This window comes from Aureobasidium subglaciale (assembly GCF_000721755.1).
Source record: "Aureobasidium subglaciale EXF-2481 unplaced genomic scaffold scaffold_0, whole genome shotgun sequence".
Lineage (NCBI taxonomy): Eukaryota > Fungi > Ascomycota > Dothideomycetes > Dothideales > Saccotheciaceae > Aureobasidium > Aureobasidium subglaciale.
Window position 1 is genome coordinate 429,262 of NW_013566995.1, and position 25,071 is coordinate 454,332.

At 51.1% G+C, this 25,071-nt stretch overlaps 9 protein-coding genes across 9 annotated transcripts; 7 read left to right on the forward strand and 2 right to left on the reverse strand.

Annotated features, from left to right (window-relative positions):
- The first annotated feature begins 2,083 nt into the window (after positions 1 to 2,083).
- On the forward strand, positions 2,084 to 4,586 carry AUEXF2481DRAFT_34412 (uncharacterized protein). Its single transcript, XM_013493253.1, has 4 exons — positions 2,084 to 3,411; positions 3,469 to 4,098; positions 4,149 to 4,214; positions 4,271 to 4,586. The coding sequence occupies exons 1-4, from the start codon at positions 2,284 to 2,286 to the stop codon at positions 4,385 to 4,387; spliced, it is 1,941 nt and encodes a 646-aa protein (XP_013348707.1). The 5' UTR covers positions 2,084 to 2,283; the 3' UTR covers positions 4,388 to 4,586.
- A 498-nt stretch (positions 4,587 to 5,084) lies between these two features.
- AUEXF2481DRAFT_61267 (uncharacterized protein) lies at positions 5,085 to 5,764 on the forward strand (the record flags this gene model as incomplete). Its single annotated transcript, XM_013493254.1, has 2 exons — positions 5,085 to 5,528; positions 5,585 to 5,764. The coding sequence occupies 2 exons, from the start codon at positions 5,085 to 5,087 to the stop codon at positions 5,762 to 5,764; spliced, it is 624 nt and encodes a 207-aa protein (XP_013348708.1).
- Positions 5,765 to 6,485: 721 nt separating this feature from the next.
- AUEXF2481DRAFT_170 (uncharacterized protein) lies at positions 6,486 to 11,167 on the forward strand (the record flags this gene model as incomplete). Its single annotated transcript, XM_013493209.1, has 3 exons — positions 6,486 to 6,516; positions 6,573 to 6,709; positions 6,770 to 11,167. The coding sequence occupies 3 exons, from the start codon at positions 6,486 to 6,488 to the stop codon at positions 11,165 to 11,167; spliced, it is 4,566 nt and encodes a 1,521-aa protein (XP_013348663.1).
- A 575-nt stretch (positions 11,168 to 11,742) lies between these two features.
- Positions 11,743 to 14,574, forward strand: AUEXF2481DRAFT_24563 (uncharacterized protein; the record flags this gene model as incomplete). The annotated part of the gene is made up of 2 exons (XM_013493255.1): positions 11,743 to 11,753; positions 11,811 to 14,574. The coding sequence occupies 2 exons, from the start codon at positions 11,743 to 11,745 to the stop codon at positions 14,572 to 14,574; spliced, it is 2,775 nt and encodes a 924-aa protein (XP_013348709.1).
- Positions 14,575 to 15,179: 605 nt separating this feature from the next.
- Positions 15,180 to 17,368, reverse strand: AUEXF2481DRAFT_24564 (uncharacterized protein; the record flags this gene model as incomplete). Its single annotated transcript, XM_013493257.1, has 2 exons — positions 15,180 to 16,947; positions 16,998 to 17,368. 2 exons carry the CDS (start codon positions 17,366 to 17,368, stop codon positions 15,180 to 15,182), a joined length of 2,139 nt encoding a protein of 712 aa, XP_013348711.1.
- A 223-nt stretch (positions 17,369 to 17,591) lies between these two features.
- On the reverse strand, positions 17,592 to 20,153 carry AUEXF2481DRAFT_123775 (uncharacterized protein). The gene is made up of 2 exons (XM_013493258.1): positions 20,053 to 20,153; positions 17,592 to 19,904 (listed from the first exon to the last, which is right to left on the reverse strand). The coding sequence occupies exon 2, from the start codon at positions 19,853 to 19,855 to the stop codon at positions 17,765 to 17,767; it is 2,091 nt and encodes a 696-aa protein (XP_013348712.1). The 5' UTR covers positions 19,856 to 19,904; positions 20,053 to 20,153; the 3' UTR covers positions 17,592 to 17,764.
- Positions 20,154 to 20,882: 729 nt separating this feature from the next.
- Positions 20,883 to 22,443, forward strand: AUEXF2481DRAFT_34418 (uncharacterized protein). The gene is made up of 3 exons (XM_013493259.1): positions 20,883 to 21,121; positions 21,175 to 21,860; positions 21,917 to 22,443. The coding sequence occupies exons 1-3, from the start codon at positions 21,093 to 21,095 to the stop codon at positions 22,318 to 22,320; spliced, it is 1,119 nt and encodes a 372-aa protein (XP_013348713.1). The 5' UTR covers positions 20,883 to 21,092; the 3' UTR covers positions 22,321 to 22,443.
- A 140-nt stretch (positions 22,444 to 22,583) lies between these two features.
- Positions 22,584 to 23,724, forward strand: AUEXF2481DRAFT_34419 (uncharacterized protein). The gene is made up of 2 exons (XM_013493260.1): positions 22,584 to 23,150; positions 23,209 to 23,724. The coding sequence occupies exons 1-2, from the start codon at positions 22,710 to 22,712 to the stop codon at positions 23,377 to 23,379; spliced, it is 612 nt and encodes a 203-aa protein (XP_013348714.1). The 5' UTR covers positions 22,584 to 22,709; the 3' UTR covers positions 23,380 to 23,724.
- AUEXF2481DRAFT_75338 (uncharacterized protein) lies at positions 23,697 to 24,773 on the forward strand (the record flags this gene model as incomplete). The annotated part of the gene is made up of 3 exons (XM_013493261.1): positions 23,697 to 23,778; positions 23,834 to 24,484; positions 24,538 to 24,773. 3 exons carry the CDS (start codon positions 23,697 to 23,699, stop codon positions 24,771 to 24,773), a joined length of 969 nt encoding a protein of 322 aa, XP_013348715.1.
- Between the last annotated feature and the right edge of the window lie 298 nt (positions 24,774 to 25,071).

Sequence of the window (25,071 nt, forward strand, 5' to 3'; positions counted from 1 at the left end):
ATGGTAGTCAATGTGATATTCTCAAACACATGGATGATCTGAAACATTCCCAGAAATGGTGTACCATTATCTGGCTCCATAACAGGTCTTTCATATAGTGCGAATGGCAGCGATCCGACAGTAATGACTAGCTAACCTCTGCTCCTTTTGGGAGTCTCTAGCACCTTTGTTCACTTGCGAGTCCAGTACAGTTGACATTACGTCTGGCAGATATCTGAATCCCAGCTCGAGACTCATCTGTGCTTGGAAGCTTACCACTGAGTAGGAGCGTCGGCAGGAGCAGCACCCCAGTCGCCACCAGTAGCGGCAGCGCCAGCACCCTCCTGCATCCAATCGCCCTCGACTGCGGTGGGCTCAGCAACAGCAGCAGTAGCAGCGCCGTTGTTCATCCAGTCGTCAGAACCGGTGGCGCCACTGTCTCCGTAGCCAGCGTCAGCTCCGACAATGTAGTCCTCAGGAGCGGTGTCGCAGCGAACGACTGTGTGACCAGCTATTGAGTGTCAAGAATTAGCATTCCTACCTCGGCGAGTACCATACGATTGTACTTACAGAGACCGCACTGTCTGCAGATAACCTTGTTCCAATCCTTCTTCTGGCTGCAGTCACGAGAGAAGTGGCCAACTTCAGAGCAGTTGTTGCAGGTGATGTTTTTGGCCGAACGAGGCTCGGGACATTCACGAGAGATATGGCCTTGGCCGTCGCAGTTGCGGCAGGTTATCACAGAAGGGTTCGGGCATTCGGACTTGTTGTGGCTGTACAAGCTGTCAGTATGTTGGATTCACTTTGTTGGATCTCGAATGCTTACCCAGTTTCACCGCAGTTGAAGCAGGCACCCATCTTCTTGGGCTCAGTGCACTCCTTGGACCTGTGGCCGACTGGAAGACAGTTAGTCAACGATGAATTTGATAGGTGAGATACGAGATCACTAACGCTGTCCGCAGTTGTGGCATGCGTTGGGGTCGACGTTCTCGTTGCCGTCAGGAACGGCCCATCCATTGAGGGCGGCCTCGGCAGCAGTGGTATCAGCTGCCTGCTTGATGAGTGCAGCTCTGTGCTTCTTGCTGCGTTCGTGAGGAACTCTGTCCTTGTAAGCGATGACCTTGTCGCAGACATCGCAACGGTGAGTGCTGGGGTGTATCTCCTTGCGACCAGGGTAAGGGTGCGAAGAGAAGATGTCTGCCATGATTGTTGATGGAAGATGAAGATCAAAAAGAGGTCAAAGAGAGAAAGGAGGCGCGGATCAGATGTCTGCGCAAGGTGAGAGGTGGAGTTCAGGAAAGAAAGCTCATTTGGTGAAGCAGCTGTGGGTGACAAACGGGGTGCGCAAACAAACAGACCGAGTGAAGTTTCCGCTCGAACGGGCAGGCGCAGATGGTTTCTTCACTTGCTTTGAACTTCCTAGGCGTTTGCAAGACGGGTCCTCACTCATTCACGATGTTATACATCACCCTTGCGGCCGCTCCATCACTGTCAGGCTGACCCAGGATTCATCATTGACGCACTACACACAGTACCGAGAAGGCAGGATACTATCACACAGGCCAATGAGGGGCTCTGTTCATGTTGCTATATCCTGCTTCTGCCTGCGCTGCACTTCACTTCGCCCTTCAGCTTGATCCAGAGTTCCGAGACTTATTCCTGTGCGATTGATAGCGTTGAACCCGAAGAGTTTCACCATTTCGTTCCCAGTATCAATGCATGTAAAAGCCAGCTTGGATTCATACGTAGAGGCAGCAGCAAGCTTTAGGAAGCGATATCATGGGAGCAGAGTCGAAGGCTCCATGTCCTGTCCTGGGATTGGTTGGAAGCAGAGCCTGGTGCCCCCGCCTCGAGCAATGCTGACTAATGTCCCGAAGTCCTTCTATCTTGTTACTGGACCACATTTACAGACCGTCGAGTCGAGATACGCGAAATGGCATAGGATGCGTGAGACGTCGCCTTGTGTAAGCTGGCGTTGTCGAGGATGGCGTCGGAACTGCTTGCCCTTAGAGGAAACTCAGAGCCTCGACCTCCACACCCCAACGGTGTGCTTATCGCGCTAACAGCTTTCCCGTCACGTAATTTAGAGTTCCTTGACCAAGTCGCGGGCAAGGCGGCGGAGGGTGTCTTGATGCTCATCTATCTAGGCGAGCGCTTCTTCACAATGCTTGACACTGTTTGAGTGATACCGCCGGATACCATTTCTCTGTTGTCGAGTACACCACATCCTTTCTCCAACATCTATACCATCCGTGACCAGAACTCTGGACACAGAACAGTATCACGTCTCATACCGGTGACGTTATGAGTAGACCCGCGGCCCTCAGCACTTCCTTGCGATCCGGCAATGGCTTTCTTTCTTCCTCCCCATTGGCGCAACAATCGATACTGAGGGATCTTGCAGATGCTGAAGAGGAGGAAGGGGAAGGTCATAGAGTCGACGTGACTGCGGATGTAGGTGAAGATCTTGTGACCAGTCACGAACAACATTTTTCTCTGGCTGGCTCATACCGAAGAGCTTCCTACGTCGCATCAGGACCGCGATCGCTATTCCCATCGGCTCAGGCAACAGAGTCCAGGCGAGCAAATGAACAAGACCGCGAAGCCGCCCTTGCCGAAGAAAGAAGCCTATTGCGCGACAACCAATTGATCCTCCCAAAACACCCTCGAACTACAAGTGCTTTGTCGAAGAAACCTAGCGGGCTGCTAAAGAAGAGCTTTGTACCTGGATTCGTACCTCGAAAGAGTGGTGCTGATGAGGAATCGGCCATTGAAGACGGAGGACCAGACGAGAATACATCTCTGTTAGGGGATCCTGCTGAGCCTTACGGAGGTGTCGATCCGGATCAAATCGACAAGAGATGGGAAGAGGCAGTCGCCTCGGGGAAGATTAAAACGACATGGCAGAGGGAGGCAATTGTTTTGGCCAGGTACTCTCGGTCCCTGATCTTGACATTTCTCCTACAATACTCCCTTACTGTGACTTCGGTCTTTACGGTTGGTCACATTGGCAAGTTCGAATTAGGAGCCGTTTCTCTTGCCAGTATGACCGCCAACATCACTGGGTATTCAGTATATCAAGGTTTAGCCACAAGTCTTGACACTCTATGCGCGCAAGCTTACGGATCTGGTAACAAGACTCTTGTCGGTCTACAACTCCAACGTATGGTTTATTTCTTGTGGGTCATCACCGTGCCTATCGCCATCGTTTGGGCTTCCGGACCGTACATAATCGGTGCAATCGTACCAGACAAAGCAACCGCGGAACTAGCAGGACAGTACCTACGTGTACTATGTTTTGGTGCTCCAGGATATGCCGCATTTGAAGCGGGAAAGAGATTTGTGCAGGCACAAGGTATGTTCTCGGCGACGCTCATCGTACTTTGCGTGTGTGCGCCACTTAATGTCTTCCTGCACTGGCTCTTTGTCTGGGTAAGTGTTCGCTGTAGCTCTTGCAACTCTGATATCTCTGCTGACGACGACTACTAGAAGTTAAACTGGGGATTCATCGGGGCCCCCATTGCTGTGGTCATTGTAGAGAATCTCATGCCGCTGTGCTTGTTCCTATATGTCCGATTCCTGGGGGGCATGGAGTGCTGGGGGGGATTTTCACGTCTTGCGTTCAAGAACTGGATGCCCATGATCCGACTTGCTCTCCCGGGTCTGGTCATGATTCTTGCCGAGTATCTTGCTTTTGAAATCCTAACACTTTCTGCAAGCTGGATTTCACCTACGCATCTTGCAACACAAAGCGTTCTCAGTACAATCTCGACCATCACCTATCAGATTCCGTTCCCGATCAGTATTGCAGCGAGTACGCGCATTGCCAATCTCATTGGCGCTACGCTTGCCGATGCCGCCAAAGTCAACGCCAAAGTTTCCTTGTATGCTGCATTGATCGTCGGTGTGTTCAACATGATCTTGTTGAGCTCTACCAGAGAATACATACCGAGACTCTTCACTAATGACGCTGATGTTATCGCTCTTACCGCGAAGACGCTTCCCTTGAATGCAGCGTTTCAACTATTCGACTCTCTTGCTGCCCTCTGCAACGGTATTCTACGTGGGCTCGGTCGACAAGAGATTGGAGGATATGTGAATCTCTTTGCCTACTACGTGGTAAGTTGGTTCCATATGTCGTACAGTAGTCATTGTCTTACGAATGCCAGATTGCCATGCCTATCTCTTTTGGCACCGGGTTCGGTCTCCACTGGGATCTTTATGGACTTTGGGCTGTAAGTATCTCACAATACACCCACTCTTCGGGCATAGTCTCATCTAACATCGTTAGGGTCCTGCGCTTGCACTTGGAATTGTTGCTGCTGTCGAAGGCTGGTTTATCTACCAGACCAGTTGGGAGAAGGCTGTCGAAGAAGCTCAGGAGAGAAACACGCAGGGGATGTCATAACAGTGTCGTGCTATGTAGACTGAGTCCCATGCTCAAGATCAACGTCGGTCAATTGGCTGGAGCGCTCCTTGTCCTCCCCGCGAGTTAAACCTTGTCACACCTGTTCACTCTCATTGATCAGAACAGAGCGACAACGAGCTAGAGCAATGCATAATCATATCTCATATCCAGGAATCTACCATAGAGAGTCGTTGACAAGATGTATAGCAGTGCCGTCGCTGCACGTCTGGAAGGGTTTCTGCCTTGAGACAAGTGTGACAGTGTTTCACACTGCTTGTGCACAGCTGAAGCTTTGATTGCGACTTGTGAGGGGTCGGCAAAGTCGCAGAGTGTTTGGCCGACGCGGGGTTGCCCCACTGTATGAGAGGGCACCGCCGCACCCGACGTGACGGCATCTTCGTGTCCTCTAACACCAACTCACATGCATGTCCGAGTCTGTGTCTCGCATGCCGAAGCATCGTAATGCCAGAGACGCTCCTTGGAATCCGCAGCGATGACCAGGGCCGCACCGCAACCATAGCCCCCGGCCAGGAGGAGCATCTACCCGCCGTCTGCGCAAAGGTGCATGCCAGAATCACCGCATTCTTGGCCGCACAGCCTTCTACCGACAGGTTGCGAGGTGTACAGGAGCAGACCCGCTTGAGTCTCAAAGTCTTGGACGAGGCACTTGAGCGATACAGGTCGGTTGTGTCAATTCATGATTACATCGCATCCAACTGATAAGCATTCAAGCCTGTCGGAGTTGTCCCTCTCCTACAATGGAGGCAAGGACTGTCTAGTCCTCCTCATCCTCTATCTCGCTGCCCTACACGCACACTCAATCAAAACCTCGACGCCATTACCACACACTTTGGAATCCGTCTATATCGTCTCGCCACATCCGTTCCTCGAAGTCGAGGACTTTGTACAGCTCTCCATCGATACCTATCATCTGGATCTGGCACGTTACGCCAAATCTATGCGACAGGCCTTTGGCGATTACCTGCATGATAATTCCAAAGTCAAAGCAATCTTTGTGGGGACGCGGAGGACGGATCCTCATGGCGCTACACTAAAGTACTTTGACCCTACAGATCGAGGATGGCCCGCCTTTATGAGGATACATCCGGTCATCGATTGGCATTACGCCGAAGTGTGGACTGTGAGTTTGTTGCATCCGGAACTTGACATGAATTGCCTGGCTGACTTGGATCACAGTTCATACGACATCTAGACATACCCTATTGCTCTCTATACGATAAAGGATACACCTCACTGGGAGGAACCACAGATACACACCCCAATCCCGTCCTGAAAGCAAGCTCGGACAAAAATTCATATCGACCTGCTTACGAGTTGGTGCAGGATGAAGAAGAGAGATTGGGTAGAGATGGATGACGAAAGGGGATAAGACGTCGGACAGATCATGTACCTACAAAGTAAACCAAAGCGGGCAAATGCGCGCCATTTCTTCATTGCACGATAAATTCGAGATGCTCTCGCGTGATTGAAACGTGCAGTGGCAGTGGCGGTGGCAAGAAGGGCACACGATACTCGATATGGTAGTAAACGCGCTTTCTCACGGTGGTGACGACGATGACTTTTTGCACTGAGGCAAAGCCCAACGCATACGAGATGTCAGCTCTGTCGCTAAACATGCTCGGGTTCAGTCGGGCTTTGGCAGGGTGAATAAAGATTCGGGATTCGCTCGCTGGCATCTTCTCCGACACGGCAGACAAACTTTCAAAGACGGCGGAGATCTATCGAGATGGCTTGGCAACGTGCGTGGGGTGAGTACTAGCCAATTACAGCCCATCAAAGGTCACTTTGGCCGGTGTCGCAGATGTCGCCATTCCTGAGAAGAGGAAAAAAGTCACTGGAAATGGCCGTGGACAGAGACGGCTGCTAAGGGCTCGGTCTGAGATGAGCAATTGAACGGCAATTTTGGTCACGCCTCGTTCCTGAGCGGCCGCCTCCCTCGTCCCCGGGTTATTTTTCCAATCTACATTGCCCCCCACTACAACTCCCTTCTCATTGCTCTCCTTTCTTTTTCTCTTAGAACTCTCATTATTTGTATAGAACTCTTGTCGAGTTCCTTATTCAGGTCATCACTGCGGCAATGGCTTCCATCTTGACTGCTGGAGAGGCTGGTAAGTTGCTTTCCCCAATGCTGACCATCCATGGACACTTTATTGACCAAGTCTAGTCGCACGCATTTCATACCTGGCCAGCGACGTTGTCGTCTCTGTCCAGCCATCTCTTGCAACCGACTCCGAGTTCTCAAACTTCTTCACAACCTACCGCCAGAACAAGGCTTCAGGACTGGTCTCAACATCTCCCGAGGTATGTGTTTGCCCCCTCTGCACACAACCTATTGCAATTCCCCGCCTAACTCTTTTTCAGATTATCCCTGTCAAGCACAATGCAGACCCGCTGCTCTCGGCCTTCCAGCCTCTTCGCTCAGGCAAGCTTGTATCAGTGACAACATCGTCCTCGATCCTGGTCCGCTCCGTTCCCCACCTCTTCAAGCTTGCACAGTACCCGGTAGTGTTGCACGTTGCACTCCAACCCGCAGGCTACCCCGATTACTCAGACATTACCTCAATCAGACAGTCAGGCTTTACTTTCCTCCAGTCTGAGTCATTGCAAGAGGCTCAGGATCTTGCTGTGACCGCACATGCTTTGGCTATCAAGTCAGGAAAGGGTGTCATCCACTTCTTCGACTCTGCCAACATTTCAAACGACAATCCCATTGAGCAAGAAGATAGAGAGCTGGTTAGAAAGATTTTGAAGATTGAGCAACATTCAGCAACTGCTTCCACCGAGTCCGGCCTCTACGCAGATGACGGCAAGATCGCCACCCGTACCATTTCTGGCACTGCTACCGGTGTCAATGGTTCAGCCACCCCTGAACGTACCGGAGCATCCTCTGCGCCGATAAGCGATCGCGAGTCATCAAGTGGCTCAAGCACCGACGGTCGCAACGGTAGCAGTGACAGCGGATCCGTTGTCTCATCCAACGCAACTTCCGTCGACTCTGTGCCAAGCCGTGCTATCACTTCCGAGGACATCGACACATTCACCACTCAGATTTGGTCTGAGTTGTACGAGTCCACTGGAAGAAGATACAAGGCTTTCGAATACTCTGGTCCTGAAGACGCCGAGTCGGCTGTTTTCTTATTCGGATCTGACACTGCTCTGTTTGCTCAAGAGGTCGACAAGGCCAACTCCTCAGACGAGTTCTACGGTGCTGGTATCGTTACCGCTCGTCTCTACAGACCTTGGTTGGGCGCCAAACTTCTCGAGACTCTTCCCAAGAGCTTGAAGAGAATCGCCGTCCTCGAGCAAATCCGTCGCAAGACCACTCGTTGGGGACCCCTTCTTCTCGATCTCCTTGTCTCTATCAAGGCGTCAGGTAATGCAGGTCCTCTGATTGTTGGCCACCAGCTTGGCTACATTGAGCCTTCCACAATTCGCCAGGCGCTCAAGGGTATCTTCCAGAACTTGTCTTCCTCCACTCCTATTCAAAACCTCGAGATCGGAAACCATGAGGGTCCTAAGGAAGGCGAGAAGGAGTTCGAGCTTGAGCAACCAAAGGTTGAGAACGCTTACATGAAGATTCTTGATCAGCTCTTCGGAGATCGTCTCCATGTGGCTAACAGAATTGGCGCCGACAATGCCGGCGTGTCGAACGAGATCAGTGCAAATCCTGAGTACGGATTCGGTTCCCTCGTCGCTCGCTCTGAGCACAGAGATCGCTTCATTACTGAGGTGCAGACAGCAGCCAAGTCCGGTGACTTTGCCACCGACGCACCCAAGCAACAGCTCTCGAAGTGGCTTCTGGAGGCTCAGCAGGCATCCAAGGCCAACAATCTTGCGCCTGAAGTAATCTCTGGTTTGACCAGCGACAACTCTCCTCTGGCCACCGAACTCCTCTCCAACAAGGGCCTTTTCTACAAGGAGTCGCAATGGCTCATTGGCTCGGATGCATGGGCCTATGATTTGGGTAACTCTGGTGTTCACCATGTTCTTGCATCTGACAAGAATGTCAACATGCTCATCATTGACTCACAGCCCTACTCTGAGAGAGCTGCTGCCGACGCCGCAAGAAGAAAGAAGGATATTGGTCTTTACGCCATGAACTTCGGCAATGCCTACGTCGCATCAGTCGCTGTCTACAGCTCGTACACTCAAGTGCTGCAGTCCATGTCTGAGGCTGAGCAATTCAATGGTCCTTCCGTTGTTGTTGCTTACCTACCCTACAGCAAGGAGACCGACTCGCCCCTGGCCGTTCTTCAGGAGACCAAGAAGGCCGTCGATATTGGTTACTGGCCTCTCTACAGATGGAACCCTCGCGCCGAGGAGAATGGCGAGGAGAACTTCCAACTCGACTCGGAGCGCATCAGACAAGAGCTCAAGGCATTCTTGAAGAGAGACAACTACCTCACTCAGCTTATGAAGAGACATCCTCAGTTCAGCGCCAATCTCTCACAGTCTTATGGCTCTGAGGTCCGTCAGCTTCAGAAGCGCAAGGCCAAGGATGCCTACAGCAGTCTTCTCGAGGGCTTGCAGGGTGCTCCTCTTACCATCCTGTTTGCTTCCGACAACGGCAACTCGGAGAACCTCGCAAAGCGTCTGGGTAACCGCGGTAAGGCCAGAGGTCTGAAGACCATGGTCATGGCCATGGACGACTACCCTCTGGAGGATCTGTCGACTGAGGAGAACGTTGTCATGTTCAGCAGTGTTGCTGGTCAGGGTGAGTTCCCTCAGAATGGCAGAAACTTCTGGGAGGGTGTCAAGAACTCTACCGACCTGGATCTCGCTAGTGTCAACTTTTCCGTTTTCGGTCTCGGTGACAGCCACTACTGGCCGAGAAAGGAGGACAAGATCTACTACAACAAGCCCGCAAAGGACCTATACTCAAGAGTTCTTACTCTCGGTGGCAAGTCTTTGGTCGACTGTGGTCTTGGTGATGATCAGGATCCCGACGGCTACCAGACTGCTTACAACGATTGGGAGCCCAAGCTCTGGGACGCACTCGGTGTTGGCAACGTAGAGGGTCTTCCCGATGAGCCCCCACCAATCACCAATGAGGATATCAAGATTGCCTCGAACTTCCTTCGTGGAACTATCGTGGAGGGTCTCCAAGACCCTTCTACTGGAGCCATCTCCGCCGCCGATGCTCAGCTTACCAAGTTCCACGGTACATACATGCAAGATGACCGTGACATCAGGGATGAGCGTAAGGCTCAGGGTCTCGAGCCCGCATACTCCTTCATGATTCGCTGCCGTCTGCCCGGTGGTGTCGCTACTCCTGATCAATGGGTGCAGATGGACGCCATTGCTTCGACCTTGGGTAATGAGACTATGAAGTTGACCACTCGTCAGACCTTCCAGTTCCACGGTGTTGTCAAGAGCAAGCTGAAGCCAGCTATGCAAGCTATCAACAAGGCTCTCATGACTACCATTGCTGCCTGCGGTGATGTTAACCGCAACGTCATGTGCAGTAGTCTGCCCGAGCACTCGGAGTACCACAGAGAAGTCTTTGCAAGCTCCAAGCTGATCAGCGACCACCTGCTGCCCGCCACTACGGCCTACCACGAGATCTGGCTCAAGGATGAGAACGACAACAAGACCCAAGTCGCTGGAGATGCCGTTCAGGACCACGAACCCATGTATGGTCCTACCTACTTGCCTCGCAAGTTCAAGATCACCATCGCCATTCCTCCTCACAACGATACGGATGTCTACGCTCACGATGTCGGTCTTATCGCCATCAAGGGCGAGGATGGTCACCTTGCTGGATATAACTTCCTTGCTGGTGGTGGCATGGGTACTACTCACAACAATAAGAAGACATACCCTCGTACCGGCAGTCTTTTGGGCTACGTTTCCAAGGAGAAGGTTCACATTGCTTGTGAGAAGGTCATGCTCGTCCAACGCGACAACGGTGACCGTACTGACCGCAAGCACGCTCGTCTGAAGTACACTATGGATGACATGGGCGTAGATGTTTTCAAGGCAGAGGTCGAGAAGTACTGGGGCGACAAGTTCGAGGAGGCTCGTCCATTCCACTTCAAGAGCAACATCGACACCTTTGGCTGGCAGAAGGATGAGAACGGCAAGAACCACTTCACCATGTTCATCGAGAACGGACGTATCGAGGACACTGCCGACTTCCCTATGAAGACTGGTCTGCTTGAAATCGCCAAGGTACACAAGGGCGAGTTCCGCCTCACTGGTAACCAGCATCTCATTCTTTCCAACGTCAGCGATGAGGAGTTGCCCAAGATGAAGGAGATGATGGCTAAGTACAAGCTGGACAACACCAACTTCAGTGGCCTTCGTCTGAGCAGTAGTGCTTGCGTGGCCTTCCCCACCTGTGGACTTGCCATGGCAGAATCCGAGCGCTACCTGCCCGAGCTCATTACCAAGCTCGAGGGTGTACTTGAGGAAACTGGTCTTCGTCAGGACAGCATTGTCATGCGCATGACTGGTTGTCCCAATGGTTGTGCCCGTCCTTGGCTCGCAGAGGTCGCGTTTGTTGGTAAGGCTTTCGGCGCATACAACATGTACCTTGGTGGTGGCTACCACGGCCAACGCCTGAACAAGCTTTATCGCGGATCCATCATGGAGGAGGAGATTCTTGCCATCATGAAGCCTTTGATCAAGCGCTACGCGAGCGAGAGAAACGATGGCGAGCAGTTTGGAGACTTCTGCATTCGTATCGGCATGATCAAGCCGACGACCGAGGGCAAGTACTTCCACGACGACGTCGCAGAAGTTGAGGATGAAGAGTAAAGATATACCCGCAGTTTCTTGTCAAGTTCTTTCATCAGCATGTAGATTGGCGTTTATCGGAGCGATCGGGTGAGCATTTTGATTACAACAAAATTTGTATATTATATGGATTGTCATGAGAATGAAATACTATTACATCAAAGATAGTCAAGCGAAGTGATAGGTGCTTTGGCGGCGTTACTAGGCTGGTGAGCACTGAGCAGCAGGCGCAAGGTAAGAGACGGCTAGAGACGGGACATGGTGGGCGGGGCCGAGGCGGGAGAGAGACGATGACGATGGTGGTCAAGGTATCAAACCGTGGTAGGGCTTATCTCTGTTAAACAAAGACACATTGCGAGGACAGTATCTTGATCGCGAGTGGACGGCTAAGTTGTCGGGCTTTTGACAGACGCAATAGGAAAGAGCGAGGCCAGTCGGCAATGCCGGGCGCGGACGGGCACAAAGAAGGATTCTTTCATGCACTGGTGACTGAGTGAATGAAGACTCGCAACCAAAACATGCCGTGAGCTGGCACCTCTCTGCCTTGACCTGTACTCGAACTCGACTTTTGAATTGAAGCGCTTTGCCGCGCAATCATGGCTTCAATGTAAAGGTGGCCGGCATTGGCGTCTGACGTGCCTCGAGCTAACGCGTGCGAAAACAGATCTTTGAACGACCTTGTTGGCGCCCTGAACGCTACCTTTGCCCATCCAGACACGACCCATCCGCTACCCGATGACCTGACACGCATTCTGTCCCAATACGTCGGCAAAGCGAGAAAGGAAGGCGATGGTCTACATGACGAGCTGCGCACCGTCTACCGTCACCATGTCGAGGCGCATCCGAACAAGCTGCCTGCTTTTGTCGCTGTCCTCAAGCTCCTACGCCCAGCCATAACCAGCGACTCCCATCTTGCTTCCTGGTTCAGGAATGTCGCCATACCTTTCGTCGACCAGCCCGCTACCAGTCGCTCCGCCATGTCGGACGCCCAAGACTTCGTACTCGACTGCCTCTGCCATGACGACGTCTCTCGAGACGCTCGAGACAAGGCTCCACCCGCGCCTCACCTCAGCTCTATCCTTCTCGATGCTTACATTACCCGTACCACCGCTCACGCAGACAGCCCATCTGTCCAAACTCAAGACTACGCTGCTCGCCAGCTGCAGTCCATGCTGACAGCTTTTGCTCGCAAAAATCCCCACGACTTCTTTGTCTCGGTCGACAACTTCTTGCTCAAATCCGACACACGTCTGCAAGCTCTTGATCTGCTTGCTGCCTTTCTAGAACAACAGCACGCTCATCTGTACCTGGTCCTGGACACAACCGTCGTCGAACATCTGCTCAAATGCCTTATGAACGACACTGCCACCGTTGTAGTCTCCGCTGCTCTAAGATGCCTCATCATGCTGCTTCCACACATTCCTGCTACAGTGGCTTCGCAACTACCGAGGTTGTTCTTGATATATAGCCGATGCCTCTGTTGGGAGAAATTCAGCGCCTCTAGTACAAAGGCTCAGCGCGATCTCGTTACCGATAACCGCGTTCGACGTGATTCCGATTCTGATCCTGACCTCGACTATGATGATGCGACCGATCCTACTTGGCAGGTCCTACGCGCCTTGCCAGACATGCCTGAGTCTTCTGCTCCCGAGCTGTTGCATTATTTCACCTACCTTTATGGTCTTTATCCTCTCAATTTCATGAGCTACGTCAGGAAACCTCGGAAATATCTCAAGAACATCGATTTTCCTGGTGCCGACGAGTTCGATCTAGACCAAACTGTCATCCGAAGCCGCACTGAACAGTTTCAACGAGTCCACTTCCTGCACCCCAGCTTCTTCGCTACCACGGTTGAAGAAGAGCTGAGTGAGAACCGTTGGCTCAAGGCAGAGCCTTCAGAAGTCATTGCAGAATGTCATGGTCTATATGCAGGCGAGCATCCCATCTTCGAGAGCCCTGCTCCGCCTCCTTCAACAAAATTGCCGTCAGTCCCCAACTTCTTATCCTCTGCGCCGGAGCCCACGCACCTAGACAGTCCCACTCTACCTCACCACCCTATGGAAAGTCCGATGGAATCCGCGCTGGAGGCAGCAACGTCCAAGGATCTTTCATATTTGCAGCGGGAGCTCACGTTACTGCGGAATGAGCTCACCTTCGAGCGTTATCTTAAACAGCAACATGTGGCTGCTATTGGTCAGCTCAAGCGCAACCACATCAAAGCTGTTACGGTCGAGGCTGAAACAGCAACTTTGATCAATGCAAATCGCGCTTTACAAAAAAAGTTGAGCGACTCCAACAAGTTTAACGAGAAGATGCAAAAGGAGACACAAGCTCGTAGAACGCACACCAAACAAAGTGAAGAGCAACTCATGGCAAAGATCCGCGGTCTAAAATCGGAGCTTGCAGATCAAGAGACTCTGCAGCTCCGTCTTACACAAGCTTCTAAAGACTGCAACCAGCTTCGTCAACTTCTGGTTGAGAGCGAGTCTCGTGAGTCTAGTAAGCAAGAAGAACTTGAAGCTCTCGAAGCGCGTCTCAAAGAACAAGAATCGATTAATCAGCAGAACGCGGAGCTCAAGCAGGAGGCGCAGGATCATCGAGATCAGGTCGTTGCGCTCGAATCGACCCGTGCAGAATACGAGCTAGCTAAACAGGAGCTCGAAAGCACGAAGTTCATTTTACAGCGTCGCGAACAAGAGCTCGAGAGATTAAGGACCGCGCATGAAGCCAAAACGCAAGAATACGATCTTCGCCTGAAAGAGGCAATGGAGAGCGCACCGGCTTCAGAGCGATCTAACCATGCTGTCACTTCACAGCTTTACGATCAACTCTCAGAGAGTCGCATTCGACTTGCTCAAACGAAAGCAGCTTATGTTCAACTGCTAGAAGAGTTCACAAATCTGCGCGAATCCAGGAGTGTTGCGGATGGAGGTTACCCCATTCCGGGCTGCTCTGGCGAAGTTGGTCACTTGAATCAAGAAGGCAGTGTCAGAAGTCGAAGTCCAGCTGGATCGCATCGCGCATATTACACCGATCGCGGCACGGGTCAATTCGAGCTTTTTGCACCTCACATGGACTTTGGGCGAATCGCCTCACCGGTCTCCTCGTTAAATCAGAGCTATCCTCCTGCACGCCCGCTGCGTCCCGAGGCGTATCAACAAAGAATCAATAGCTCTAATCCGATGTCTCGAGCGCACGGCATGTACCATGACGATCATGCGCTTTATCCTTCGACTGCCTATGGTGCAGCACGTTCAGCAATTGGATCCGATCAGAGCTCATCACCTCCGTCGTTTGTAGGGCGAGAAAGTAATAGGAGTGTTTTCAGTTTCAATTCCGAAATATCGGCGGACCATGACAAAGAAAGCAACAAAGCTAAGCCAGAGGTCCGCATGTATGGACGTGGTGAGTGCTCGTCTCCAACATGATTGCGTGCGAATTGCTAATCCATGAGTTAGGTGGAGCGCAGAATAACAAAAAGAAAGATAAGACTGAAAAGTCCGAGAAGCCGGTAAAAAGTAATGGTATTCGAGGGTTAAGAGGTCTGATGTAGGACCATGATCTCGTAGTCTCTGAATTGAACCGGTCTATTCATGATATGTCTATGAGACCTTCGACATATGTACCAAAGCTAGTCATGTGCACATTCACGTTTGAACGTGCGTCGTTTCGCTGACGTTTCGACGTGATACGCACGGCTCACTATTTCAGTCATTTTTAAACTTGACACAAGTCACCCACGTAGTATATGATGGTCAAGATGTGCGCTTAGCCAACAAGCTTGATACAAGAACCCATGTATCTTCACTAAGAATCACGTTGTACCCACCAGCGAGCGTGGGAGACGCTGGAGGCGAGATGCCAAATCGTGGCAGGGTCGTCCTGGCAGCCACTTGACATGCTCACTTTGGTAGGTCCACTCGATGAACACATACATTGCACTTTTGCGCGTAGATGAAATGGCAAAGTTGTAACATTGAGTACGACAGGCTAAACCAAACAAGTGACCTAAAACTGGGGAAAGGGAAAACTATTATTGCCGCGTATACTTCTTGAAATTGATCTTTATCCTGGACGGTGCTGTCCTGGCTCGGATGTTGGCAATCTCGTTCGCTGAGAGAACATCGTTGGTCGGTAGCATGTTGAGTCTGTTGAGGACAACGAGATTTGAGTCCTCGTAAGGATAGTTGATATCGTCAGAAGGAGCTGACTCTTGGGTAGGGGTTGAACCCTCTGCCTTGTCTTTATCTCTTGCTTCACGTGCTTTGCCCAAGTGTCCTTGTTTCTTGAGCAATTTATGATAGATGTTCCAGATTTTTTGACGTAGTCGTGCATCATCGGGAAAGGGGACGCGTAATTCCTCAACTGATCCGGCTAGTGCAAAGGTCAATCGCATGGTCGCTGGACTGACCGGACTCAGAGGAGTTTGATCCTTTGATGGGATCAGTTTTCGATGCTTCAACCAATTATCGAAGCTTTCGAGGACTTGGCTGGGAGTTTGAGTATCGATGTCTTGCAAGGGTGAAGAGTGATGCAAGATGTATTTGATGGTTTCGAGATCGAGTCGATCGGTGGGAGAGTGGGGATTGCGCTCCAATCTTTTACGCTCTCCAAAGTATTTGCCCATGGTGTATCGATTGAGGAAGGGTACAGTACGTGTGAAGTGACGATCGTCGGCGATATTGTCCGAGCTTGGCTCAACGAACTTGACACAACGGAAAAATGCTCGAATAGTGGCCGAGTCCATGAATCCTGACATGGTCAGATTGATCATATCAATGACATCTGTGATTCTACTGTAGGAGACCGCAGGCCCAGCATCAGCACTTGGAGTCATTCCAAAGGCTATACACCAAGCGTTCAAAATGGTAAGATAGCCACATTCCCAGCCAGAAGGCTGTTGCGCTACGCGGTGGTGCGTGATATCCATGCTGGGCTGTTTGTTTATATCGTCGTCGAACCATAGCGAATATCTAACGACGGTCTTGATTTTACCCTCGTAGAGATGGGAATGGTTCCCACTGTCATAGCAGTGGATTTCAGGCCCATCTGCAGTATCCTTGACGTGAACAACCATCCAGTGAGTTCCTCCTTGTGTCGTGTTGAAGGGCAGGATCAAGTCTCCTCGACGGCCAATCACAGAAGATGGGCTGCCACCTCTAGCCATCTGGTAACTTCCTTCATCGAGCTGGGCAAAGGGAACACCATTCTCCAGCTCAATCGCGGTAGTGACTGAAGCAATTGCTCTGAACATAACAGTGTCCACAAGCCATTCAGGACTCCGTCCTGAGCCAGCGGGTTTGGCAGCATCATCAACTTTAACACCGCTGCGCTTTCGGAGGAGTTTCCATTCGTCCATTCGCCATCTGAAGTAGGAGCACGAATCTACATCTTCTGGCTGTTTCTCGGGTTGAACTCTTAATGCAAACCTGCCACCGGTAGGCTCATCTCCTGAGGAGGTGTCCGTAGCCGACTTTCCATAACGCTGAAGAGCTTGCTCTATGTCTGAGCCGAGGCCATTCACAAGACGAAGACCATACTCGGTAAATGTGGAATTATCTGGACCCGAAGGTCTGTAGTCCACACTTTGGCGGTCTACGTACAGGAAAACTGCACGATCGTCGTATTCTATGATCGAAAAAGCAGGAATGGGCCCAACAACAAAGTCGTCATGGCTTGGATAACGCTGTCCATTGATAGTCAGCTTTGTGCCTTGTTGCACATACGCAAACCACTTGAAGACATTTGCATCAGCAACTCTCTTCATTCTGATGACTTTCTTGGAGCCATCTCGGTGGGTCCTAATAGTGTCAGTCGCGCGTTGGATATCAATGGTCACGGATATTCGTACAGAAAAAGACCCTCACCGGACTCGAGCACTAGAGGCAGCAGAGGATCCACCCAGACTACATCCTCACTATTGCAGGTGCCTTGAATCGTTTGACGAAGAGTGAGTCTGTTGCCGGCGGCGCTAGATGCCTTGTACGTGGTCTCTACGACAGGACCGAATTTTCTGAGAATCTTCTCCATATCGCCATCTAGCTCGGGTCGAATACCAAACGGAGACGGAAGCAGCGATGCTATCGGCGTATAGACCTGATGATGGAACTCCTGAGCCGTGAAATCAACGAGTACCGGAATTTTCGCCAACCGAGCCCTCTTCTGAGAGGACTCGTCGCGAAGCTCCTGGCCTTCGGACTTTCTCTTGAGGTGTCCAGACATTTGCGGTTGAGGATGCTGTTACCCAGTGCTGACATGACATCCTTACAGCATTTATCAAGGATCAGTATCATAAGAAAGACCTTTCATTCACTTGCCGCTTTCGGAAACTCGCCGGATCCGTTCGAGTAGACCAGACAAAGAATTGAGACCCTTATTGGGTGTGTCTGGAAATGGTCCGTGGTCAGCCATTGGTCGTGGATATGATGATTACTGACTAAAATCACAAAGTCCCTAGGTCAAATCGACATGGGTAAAGGAAAATTCATGCAAAGGAGGCTACGTTGAGCCAGGGTATCTAACACGCGGTAATCAAAGAAACGAAGCTCACCACAAAGCTTTCCCCTCTCATCATAAGATGCTTCTAGGACACAAGTCTGAAATTCTTCGACCATGAATTCAGAGCTCGCCCAAAGTGCTGCTGACGGCAATGATAGGCTCAGGCTCGCCGTGCAGTCGGATACGGTAGATGCAGGTCCAGTCTTGTCCCCAGTTGTTGATGACTCGAATGATAGCAAAGTCGACAAAACCAATGGCTTCATTGGCCTCGAGATCGAAGTTTTGAATATGATTGATTGCGTTGATGTCATATGCTGCCTTACCGACACATACGAGGCCGGCTTCAGGTGGCTCTCCACAATTAGGATGAGAGTTGTAGGCGTGAGGTGCTCCAATATCAGCTTGACGCCTGACCCAGATTTCAAACTCCCTGGGAGCTGCTCCGATATCAAGGGTGCCAGTAGAAGGCATGTGTTCGATAGTGATACTGGTTGGCTTCATGGCGCGGGGCATAATAACACCGATCTGGGCCTTTCCCTTGTCATCTGATGCAGCAGCGCACCAGCAATCCGAAGGTTCCTCCCAAGGTGTAAGAACTCGAAATGGTGAAGGATGACCTCGGCCTTGGAAATCATGTAGGTTTCTGTTGACCCAGTGCCAGAGGCCTCCGAGTTGCCGAGGATGAGTGGGTGAAGTATATCTTGGATGCACAGTGGCACCCAGAGTATGAGAGAAGAAATTTACACTGCGCAACCTCAATTCTGTGTTTCGTGCGATGTTTGCTAGAGCAAGGCTGTGTAGTTGCGTTGATCCCTTGCTACCGGGAAGTTGCTTGATAATGTCCGACACCGTTCTCCTCGCAACGATCTCTGTATTCTTGCGAAGGGAGGCCTCGAATGAATGCAGCTGCGCGGAGAAATTCTCTTGGAACGCCACATGATTTTCGTTGACAGCAGCAGCAAGATCTTCTCTGCTGATGACCTTTTGATGTTTGAGTGTCTTCTGTACAATGTCTTGAGCATGTTGCTCCAACTTCTTCTGGTTGGTTTGAACGAATTTGTCCCAAATATTGCCGTTGTCACGCTGATCCAACTTTGAGTCTAGTGCTCGCCAGAAGTCGGGAGGAAATTCGAGTTGACCAGTTTCAGAATTCTTGCGCACCATGATCTGTTCGGGAAGAATCGACTGAAGACGATGGAGACCTTCAGCATCAATTCCTCGAACCTGATGTCTGATGCCTTGCATATCGAGCTCCAAGGTTTGCATACGTCTCGATAAAACATCCTGGCCAGATCCAAAGGCTCGTCGATGGATGGATGAGAAGGGACTCAAGGCGTATTCACCCGCCCTGTAACATACATTCGTGCCCTTGTCCAAGAGGCTGAGCCACCTGCCAGGGCCAAACAGTAGGAGAAGTAGGAGTGCAGTCAAGAGAGCAAGGCAAATTCGTTTGAACAGTGGTGAAAGCTTCTTCCACGAGAATTCGAGATTCTGCCATCGACGGTGGAGCGTCTCAAAGAATATGGAAACGCTCCATGGTCGGGCCGCTTCTCTTTCTTGTGTTGTCGGCGGGGGTCTTATTTCTGCGACTCTCCGAGATCTAGTTGAAGGGGGCATTGATGTCTCGTAGGAAAAGTGCGTCTCTAGGTCGGTGAAACTATCAGCGCCTATGGACGGTTCTCTTTGCTGGAATGCAGAGCCGCCAGTGGGAAGGAAACCATTGCGTCGGTGTCCACCATCGAAGTCATCGTAACCGTCATCATCAGTGCTGTCTTGAGCTTGTGGTTTGAGATAGTAGGGTGTTGCAATTTTTGGTGTTGATCGCACACTGCTGGCAGCGACAGATGACTTTGAAGTGATGGTCTTAGTGCGTGGCTGTTGAACGACAACCGGTGCCTTGGTTATGTTCGGTACGGGCAAAGGTAAGGGCTCAGGAACAATGATGTCGCCGACATCACGGCTCACTGCAGCTCCTCTGTCTGCACGGAAACGCGCCGCAAATCCTCCAGCACTGCCAGAAGGGTCTTCGAGTTGTGTAGACAGCTCAACCTTACCAACTGCACCATAAGCATGCGATTTTCCCGTCGGTACTGCAGGCAGAGCTTTGGGTGTTTTAGGACGAGGCTTGCGACTGCCCGCGACTGACGGTGCTCCTGGAGTTGCACTCATTCGAGTCGACCCACGCGTCCTGCGAGCTGGTGTTTCTGACATTGTGCGTATGTTGGTGAATGGTATCAAAACAGAACTAGACGCATACAGACTGTTGTTGGGAGAATTAGTTTCCGCTTGATTTGGATGATGAGAATTGATGTTTGTTCGTATTGTCCGTGGTGTCGAAAGACTTCTCGACGCAGTCAAGGTTGAAGGTCTGTGAGGGCAGTAAATTGAAACTTGAGATGTTCACTTACCAAGTCTATAAAGTGACAAGAATCTGAAGGTAATGTGAACGCGTGCGCGGTCGTCGCATTGACTCGACTCGAACTTTTGAAGCCGTTATGACCAAGGATAGATTGTTGTTGGACAATCGCTGGCAAGGACAATAAGATCAATTGCATAAAACATTGAGACGACTCAAAATGTTGCGTTGCATGCTACAGAGGAAGTTGGCTGTTTGCGGGCAACATTCCTACCTTGTTCGACCGACCTGCAAAACAACGCGTTCAGAATTGGTCCAAGCGTCGGCATAAACCCTGGCTTGCACAAGAGAGATTCTCAAAGTTCAGCACAAGACCAGAGAGGGTTCTTGATGTCTGTGAATCTGGAAAAGGGGGATGGAATCTCGAGAAAGGAGACACCAAGGTCAAGGAGCCCGACTTAGCCAGCGCGTGGACAACGGCTTCTGGGCGCAGTGGGCGGAGGAAAATGTCACGGTTCTGATAAGTGGTCATCAGCGATGGATGCGCGTTGTTGCACATGAAGGATTCGCAAGCAACTGCACTGATCCGCGGCGGGACGATGAACGCTCAAACGCACTAATCTTGGATACTATGCATGACAAGGAGGGCATCATGATCAATAGAGGACGACTTTTGGATCACGTCCGAGTACGAGAGAAGAAGTTCAACAACGGGTAAAAGGAAAATCTACAGGGCAAACACGAGCAAAGCATGAGATGTTCCGGGTGGGCCGACGGATAATAAAGACAGAGCTGGTCGCAAAGGTCGCGAGAAGCTGGAGTTAGGTGTGTTTAAATTGGCGAGAAATTTGGGGCGCGCTTGTGTCATCGGTTCTTTCCCCATTCACTTCCAAGGGGCAAGGACGGTCTCCACATTGCGCCAGGGTACGACAGAGTTACAGCGTGTGATCCCGATTGCTTGTTGGTCGCATCGGCTGAATAGCAGTTAAGACGACGCAACTCCCCTCTCCCAAACTTCTGCCCGAAACCTTTTTGTCTCAAACACCTGTTTGCTCTTTGTCTCGTCCATCGAAAGCAATCCACCACACAACAATGCCCGTCGGATCAGTACTCGTCACCGGGTAAGTGACGCATTGCGCCGGACTGCCCCGCCATGCGCTGATTGATGCGACAGTGGCACCGGATACATTGGCGGCTTCACAGCCCTCGCCCTGCTCGAGGCCGACTACAAAGTTGTCATCGTCGACAACCTGTACAACTCGTCCGAGGAAGTCATCAACCGCATCGAAACTATCTGCGGCAAGCGACCCATCTTCTACAACGCCGACATCACCGATGAGAAGGCCCTCGAAAAGGTCTTTGCCGACCACCCCGACATTGACAATGTCATTCACTTTGCCGCTCTGAAGGCTGTCGGCGAGTCGGGCGAGATCCCTCTCGAGTACTGGCGCGTCAACGTTGGCGGTTCAATCGCCCTGCTGCAAGCCATGACCCGTCACAATGTCACCAACATCGTCTTTTCGTCCTCAGCTACCGTCTACGGTGATGCAACACGCTTCGAGGGCATGATTCCCATTCCAGAACACTGCCCGTTGGGTCCCACAAACCCCTACGGAGACACCAAGTACGCCATTGAGAAGCTGATCGGCACTCACGTCGAGGCCCAGCGTAACAATGCAGAGAAGAAGGGCGAATCTGGTGCTAAATGGAACGGTGCGCTCCTGCGCTACTTCAACCCTGCTGGCTCTCACCCTAGTGGAATCATGGGAGAGGACCCCCAAGGCATTCCCTTCAACCTGCTGCCTTTGTTGGCTCAGGTCGCTGTCGGAAAGCGTGAGAAGCTCCTCGTGTTTGGCGACGGTAAGCTAACTGTTCATTCGGACATCTGCAAAAGATCGAGACTAACCATTATGCAGACTACGACTCAAAGGACGGCACAGCTATCCGTGACTACATTCATGTCATTGACCTCGCACAAGGCCATCTCAAGGCACTCAACTACCTTCGTGAGCACCAGCCTGGTGTACGCGCCTGGAACCTTGGCACCGGCAGAGGATCAACCGTATTTGACATGGTCAAAGCCTTCTCGCACGCCGTTGGTCGCGATCTCCCATACGAGGTCGTCGATCGCAGACCGGGTGATGTTTTGAACCTAACAGCTATGCCCGCCAGAGCCAACGAGGAACTCAAGTGGGAGACCAAGCTTTCACTCGAAGACGCATGCCGCGATCTGTGGAGGTGGACTGAAAACAACCCTCAGGGCTACAGACAGCAGCCACCAAAAGAGTTCGTCGAGCAGGCTCTTGCCGCGCGCAAGTAGGCAGATTGAGTCGAGGATGATGGTAATGCTTGAAGACAGTTTTCTTTTTTGCACGCATAGATTTGACGCCACGGACGCTTTTTTTTGTGGCTCTCACATATTATACCCAAAAAGTACTTGCGACTAGGTCTGCAGAACTAATTTAATCCGTTTTTGGAAATGTAAGAGGTTACACACGTAATGTCCGCGAGAATGACGTAGGTCGGCGCATGACGCGCCGTTGTTCAGTCAATCAATGAATGTGTCGGCCATCAGGAAACACACAACAACTTGATCTTGATTCATTCACAATCGTAAATCATCCATCACATTGACCTCTCACTCCGAAAATCGCTGCATTTATTCTAAACATCAAACATCACAACTCACATTGAATTATTGTCATCATCATGGCTCCTAAGAGACGCATTTCAACACCTTCGACCGCCCAACGTAATCAACAAGCCACCATATCATTTGGCAAGCAAAATACCCGCGTCACCAAAACCACACTCGCACAGCGCGACTTGAAGTCGACCAAGAAAGAGTCGGCTCTACTCGATGTCGTGTCTGAACATGCTATCAGCCAGCCCACTACCGATGAGGCCCCAATCGAAGAACAGATCGAGGATGAAGTCGTAGAGACCAAGCCCTCGAAGACCAAGACCGAGATCATCTCCAGCATCAAATCAGATGATGACGAAGCTAGAGCAAGAAAAATCACCGAGACCCAGATCAAAAAGTACTGGCGAGCAAAGGAGGCTGAAAGGAAGGCCCCACGCGTCCATCAACAAGGACTGGAGGTCTCTGAAAAGATCTTGAGAGAGTTCGACATGAGCGGACAGTACGGTGTAAGTTTGCACGCAAGTTTTGGCAATTTCGCACAATCACTAATCACGTTGTATGCAGCCTTGCATTGGCATCGCCAGAAGCAAGCGCTGGACAAGAGCCAACAATCTAGGTCTCAACCCACCTATTGAAGTGCTAGCTGTCTTAGTCAAGCAGGGTGACAAGAACAAGAACAGAATGCAGCGTGCTCACGTCGATGAGCTGATGAACACGAAGTTCATCGAGACGTGAGAAGAGAAGAAAGTCAACAGAGGCAAAATGATCATGAAGAAATGCATAGAATGGGAGTTGGCGGCGTTACAAGATTGCTTTACAAGATACCCGGACTATGGGTTTGCTATGGCTGGGAGGGAATCACGACCTAGGGGTGAATTACGGCATTGCTCAAGATAGTAATAACAACAAGGATCAGATCTAGACACAACTTTGTTGATAAAAGAAGAATCGCACGTGAAATGATCCGAGTTGGCGTTTTTGCAGAAGCGCAAGCTCCAGCTAGGCAAAGCAACTTCATCTTCCTTCCCTCACAACTCAACAGCAAGATCAAGATGTCGGAAGCTCTCAATAATGCTGAAGGACTGATTCCTCAGTTCAGCTTCGAGAAACTCTTGAACCAAGGTATCGAGAATTGTACATTCAGCCAAGGCACAGGAAGATGAATTGTAACGACGACGACGCATACTAGACCAAGCCGGACGCCGCATCGTCTTACAGGGCACCATCGCAGACCAGCCAGCTCTGCTGCTCGCCGAGCGCGCCGCCTTTGACTCGCAAGACTCGCACCTGTCGACCTTCAGCACTTCTTTATCGCAAATCCAGAAGCTCGGCGACAATGACATCTACCGATGGTACATGGCCCACAGCGGCGCCGGCCAAGGGCAGCCACCCGACTTGAAGATCAACCTCATCTACCCATGCACCGACCAGCACCTCAAGAAATACTCTGCTCAAGCCGTCCGCTATGTCACAGAAACGCCCGACATCTACCGCGAGCACGTCCGCCCATTCATGAAGGCCAAGCGCGACCAAGGCCGACTCAATTGGGTCTTCAACATCCTCGACGGCCGCACCGAGCAAGAAGACGTCTTGTTCCGCTCGCCCCACGACTCCACCGCCGAGGATGAAAGATATCTGTTGCTTCCAGATCTGAACTGGGATCGTAAGACGCTGGGAAGTCTACACCTGCTCGCACTGCTTGAACGCAGAGACATTTGGAGTGTCAGGGATCTCAAGAAAAAGCACGTCGCTTGGCTCAAGCGTATCGTTGCAGACATTGCCACTACTGTATCTCGCTTGTATGCCATCGACCCGGACATGCTCAAGTGCTACATACACTGTAAGTACACCGCGTCCCTACACGCTCTGCTCGCACTGACAATCTCTTGCCAGATCAACCGACCTACTACCACTTCCATATCCACATTGTTCATGTGTCGCTAGAAGCTGGCGCGACACAAGCTGTAGGCAAAGCCTTGTCGCTCGACAACATCATCTCTCAGCTCGCAAACATGGCTGGCCATGACGAAGCTGGCATGGACAATGTCGATTTGTCTTTTACACTTGGAGAAGCCAGTGAGCTATGGACGCATGTCTTCTTACCTATCAAGGAAGGACGTTCACAATAGATTCTTATCAGAGGCTAGAGAGATCCAAGAACCAAAGACCCAAGCATGATGACTGACTATACTCATCTTGTGATCTTAAGTGACCTATACTGCACTATAAATGCAGACCATACACGAGACTTGGGTCGTCTGTCGCAGGCACTCTGTAGGGAGTAGTGTCAAATGCAATGTTGTATTGATTCTCACTCCAACTATGCAACTCTGCCCGTGTCCAAGACCTGCCCGTCCGTTCTTCCAGGACTCTTTTTCCAACCACCACCTCGTGAATTAAAACTCCTCGTATCTTTTTTTACGCTAT

What these genes read in the sequence shown, in the direction of transcription:
- AUEXF2481DRAFT_34418 (XM_013493259.1), top strand. Translation starts at nt 21,093, where the DNA reads ATGCCCGTCGGATCAGTACTCGTCACCGG. An exon ending in GGATCAGTACTCGTCACCGG is followed by an intron (nt 21,122 to 21,174) that starts GTAAGTGACGCA and finishes TTGATGCGACAG; the next exon opens with TGGCACCGGATACATTGGCG. An exon ending in GCTCCTCGTGTTTGGCGACG is followed by an intron (nt 21,861 to 21,916) that starts GTAAGCTAACTG and finishes ACCATTATGCAG; the next exon opens with ACTACGACTCAAAGGACGGC.
- AUEXF2481DRAFT_34412 (XM_013493253.1), top strand. Translation starts at nt 2,284, where the DNA reads ATGAGTAGACCCGCGGCCCTCAGCACTTCCTTGCGATCCGGCAATGGC. An exon ending in TGCACTGGCTCTTTGTCTGG is followed by an intron (nt 3,412 to 3,468) that starts GTAAGTGTTCGC and finishes GACGACTACTAG; the next exon opens with AAGTTAAACTGGGGATTCAT. An exon ending in ATCTCTTTGCCTACTACGTG is followed by an intron (nt 4,099 to 4,148) that starts GTAAGTTGGTTC and finishes TACGAATGCCAG; the next exon opens with ATTGCCATGCCTATCTCTTT.
- AUEXF2481DRAFT_34419 (XM_013493260.1), top strand. Translation starts at nt 22,710, where the DNA reads ATGGCTCCTAAGAGACGCATTTCAACACCTTCGACCGCCCAACGTAAT. An exon ending in ACATGAGCGGACAGTACGGT is followed by an intron (nt 23,151 to 23,208) that starts GTAAGTTTGCAC and finishes CGTTGTATGCAG; the next exon opens with CCTTGCATTGGCATCGCCAG.
- AUEXF2481DRAFT_123775 (XM_013493258.1), bottom strand. Translation starts at nt 19,855, where the DNA reads ATGTCAGAAACACCAGCTCGCAGGACGCGTGGGTCGACTCGAATGAGT.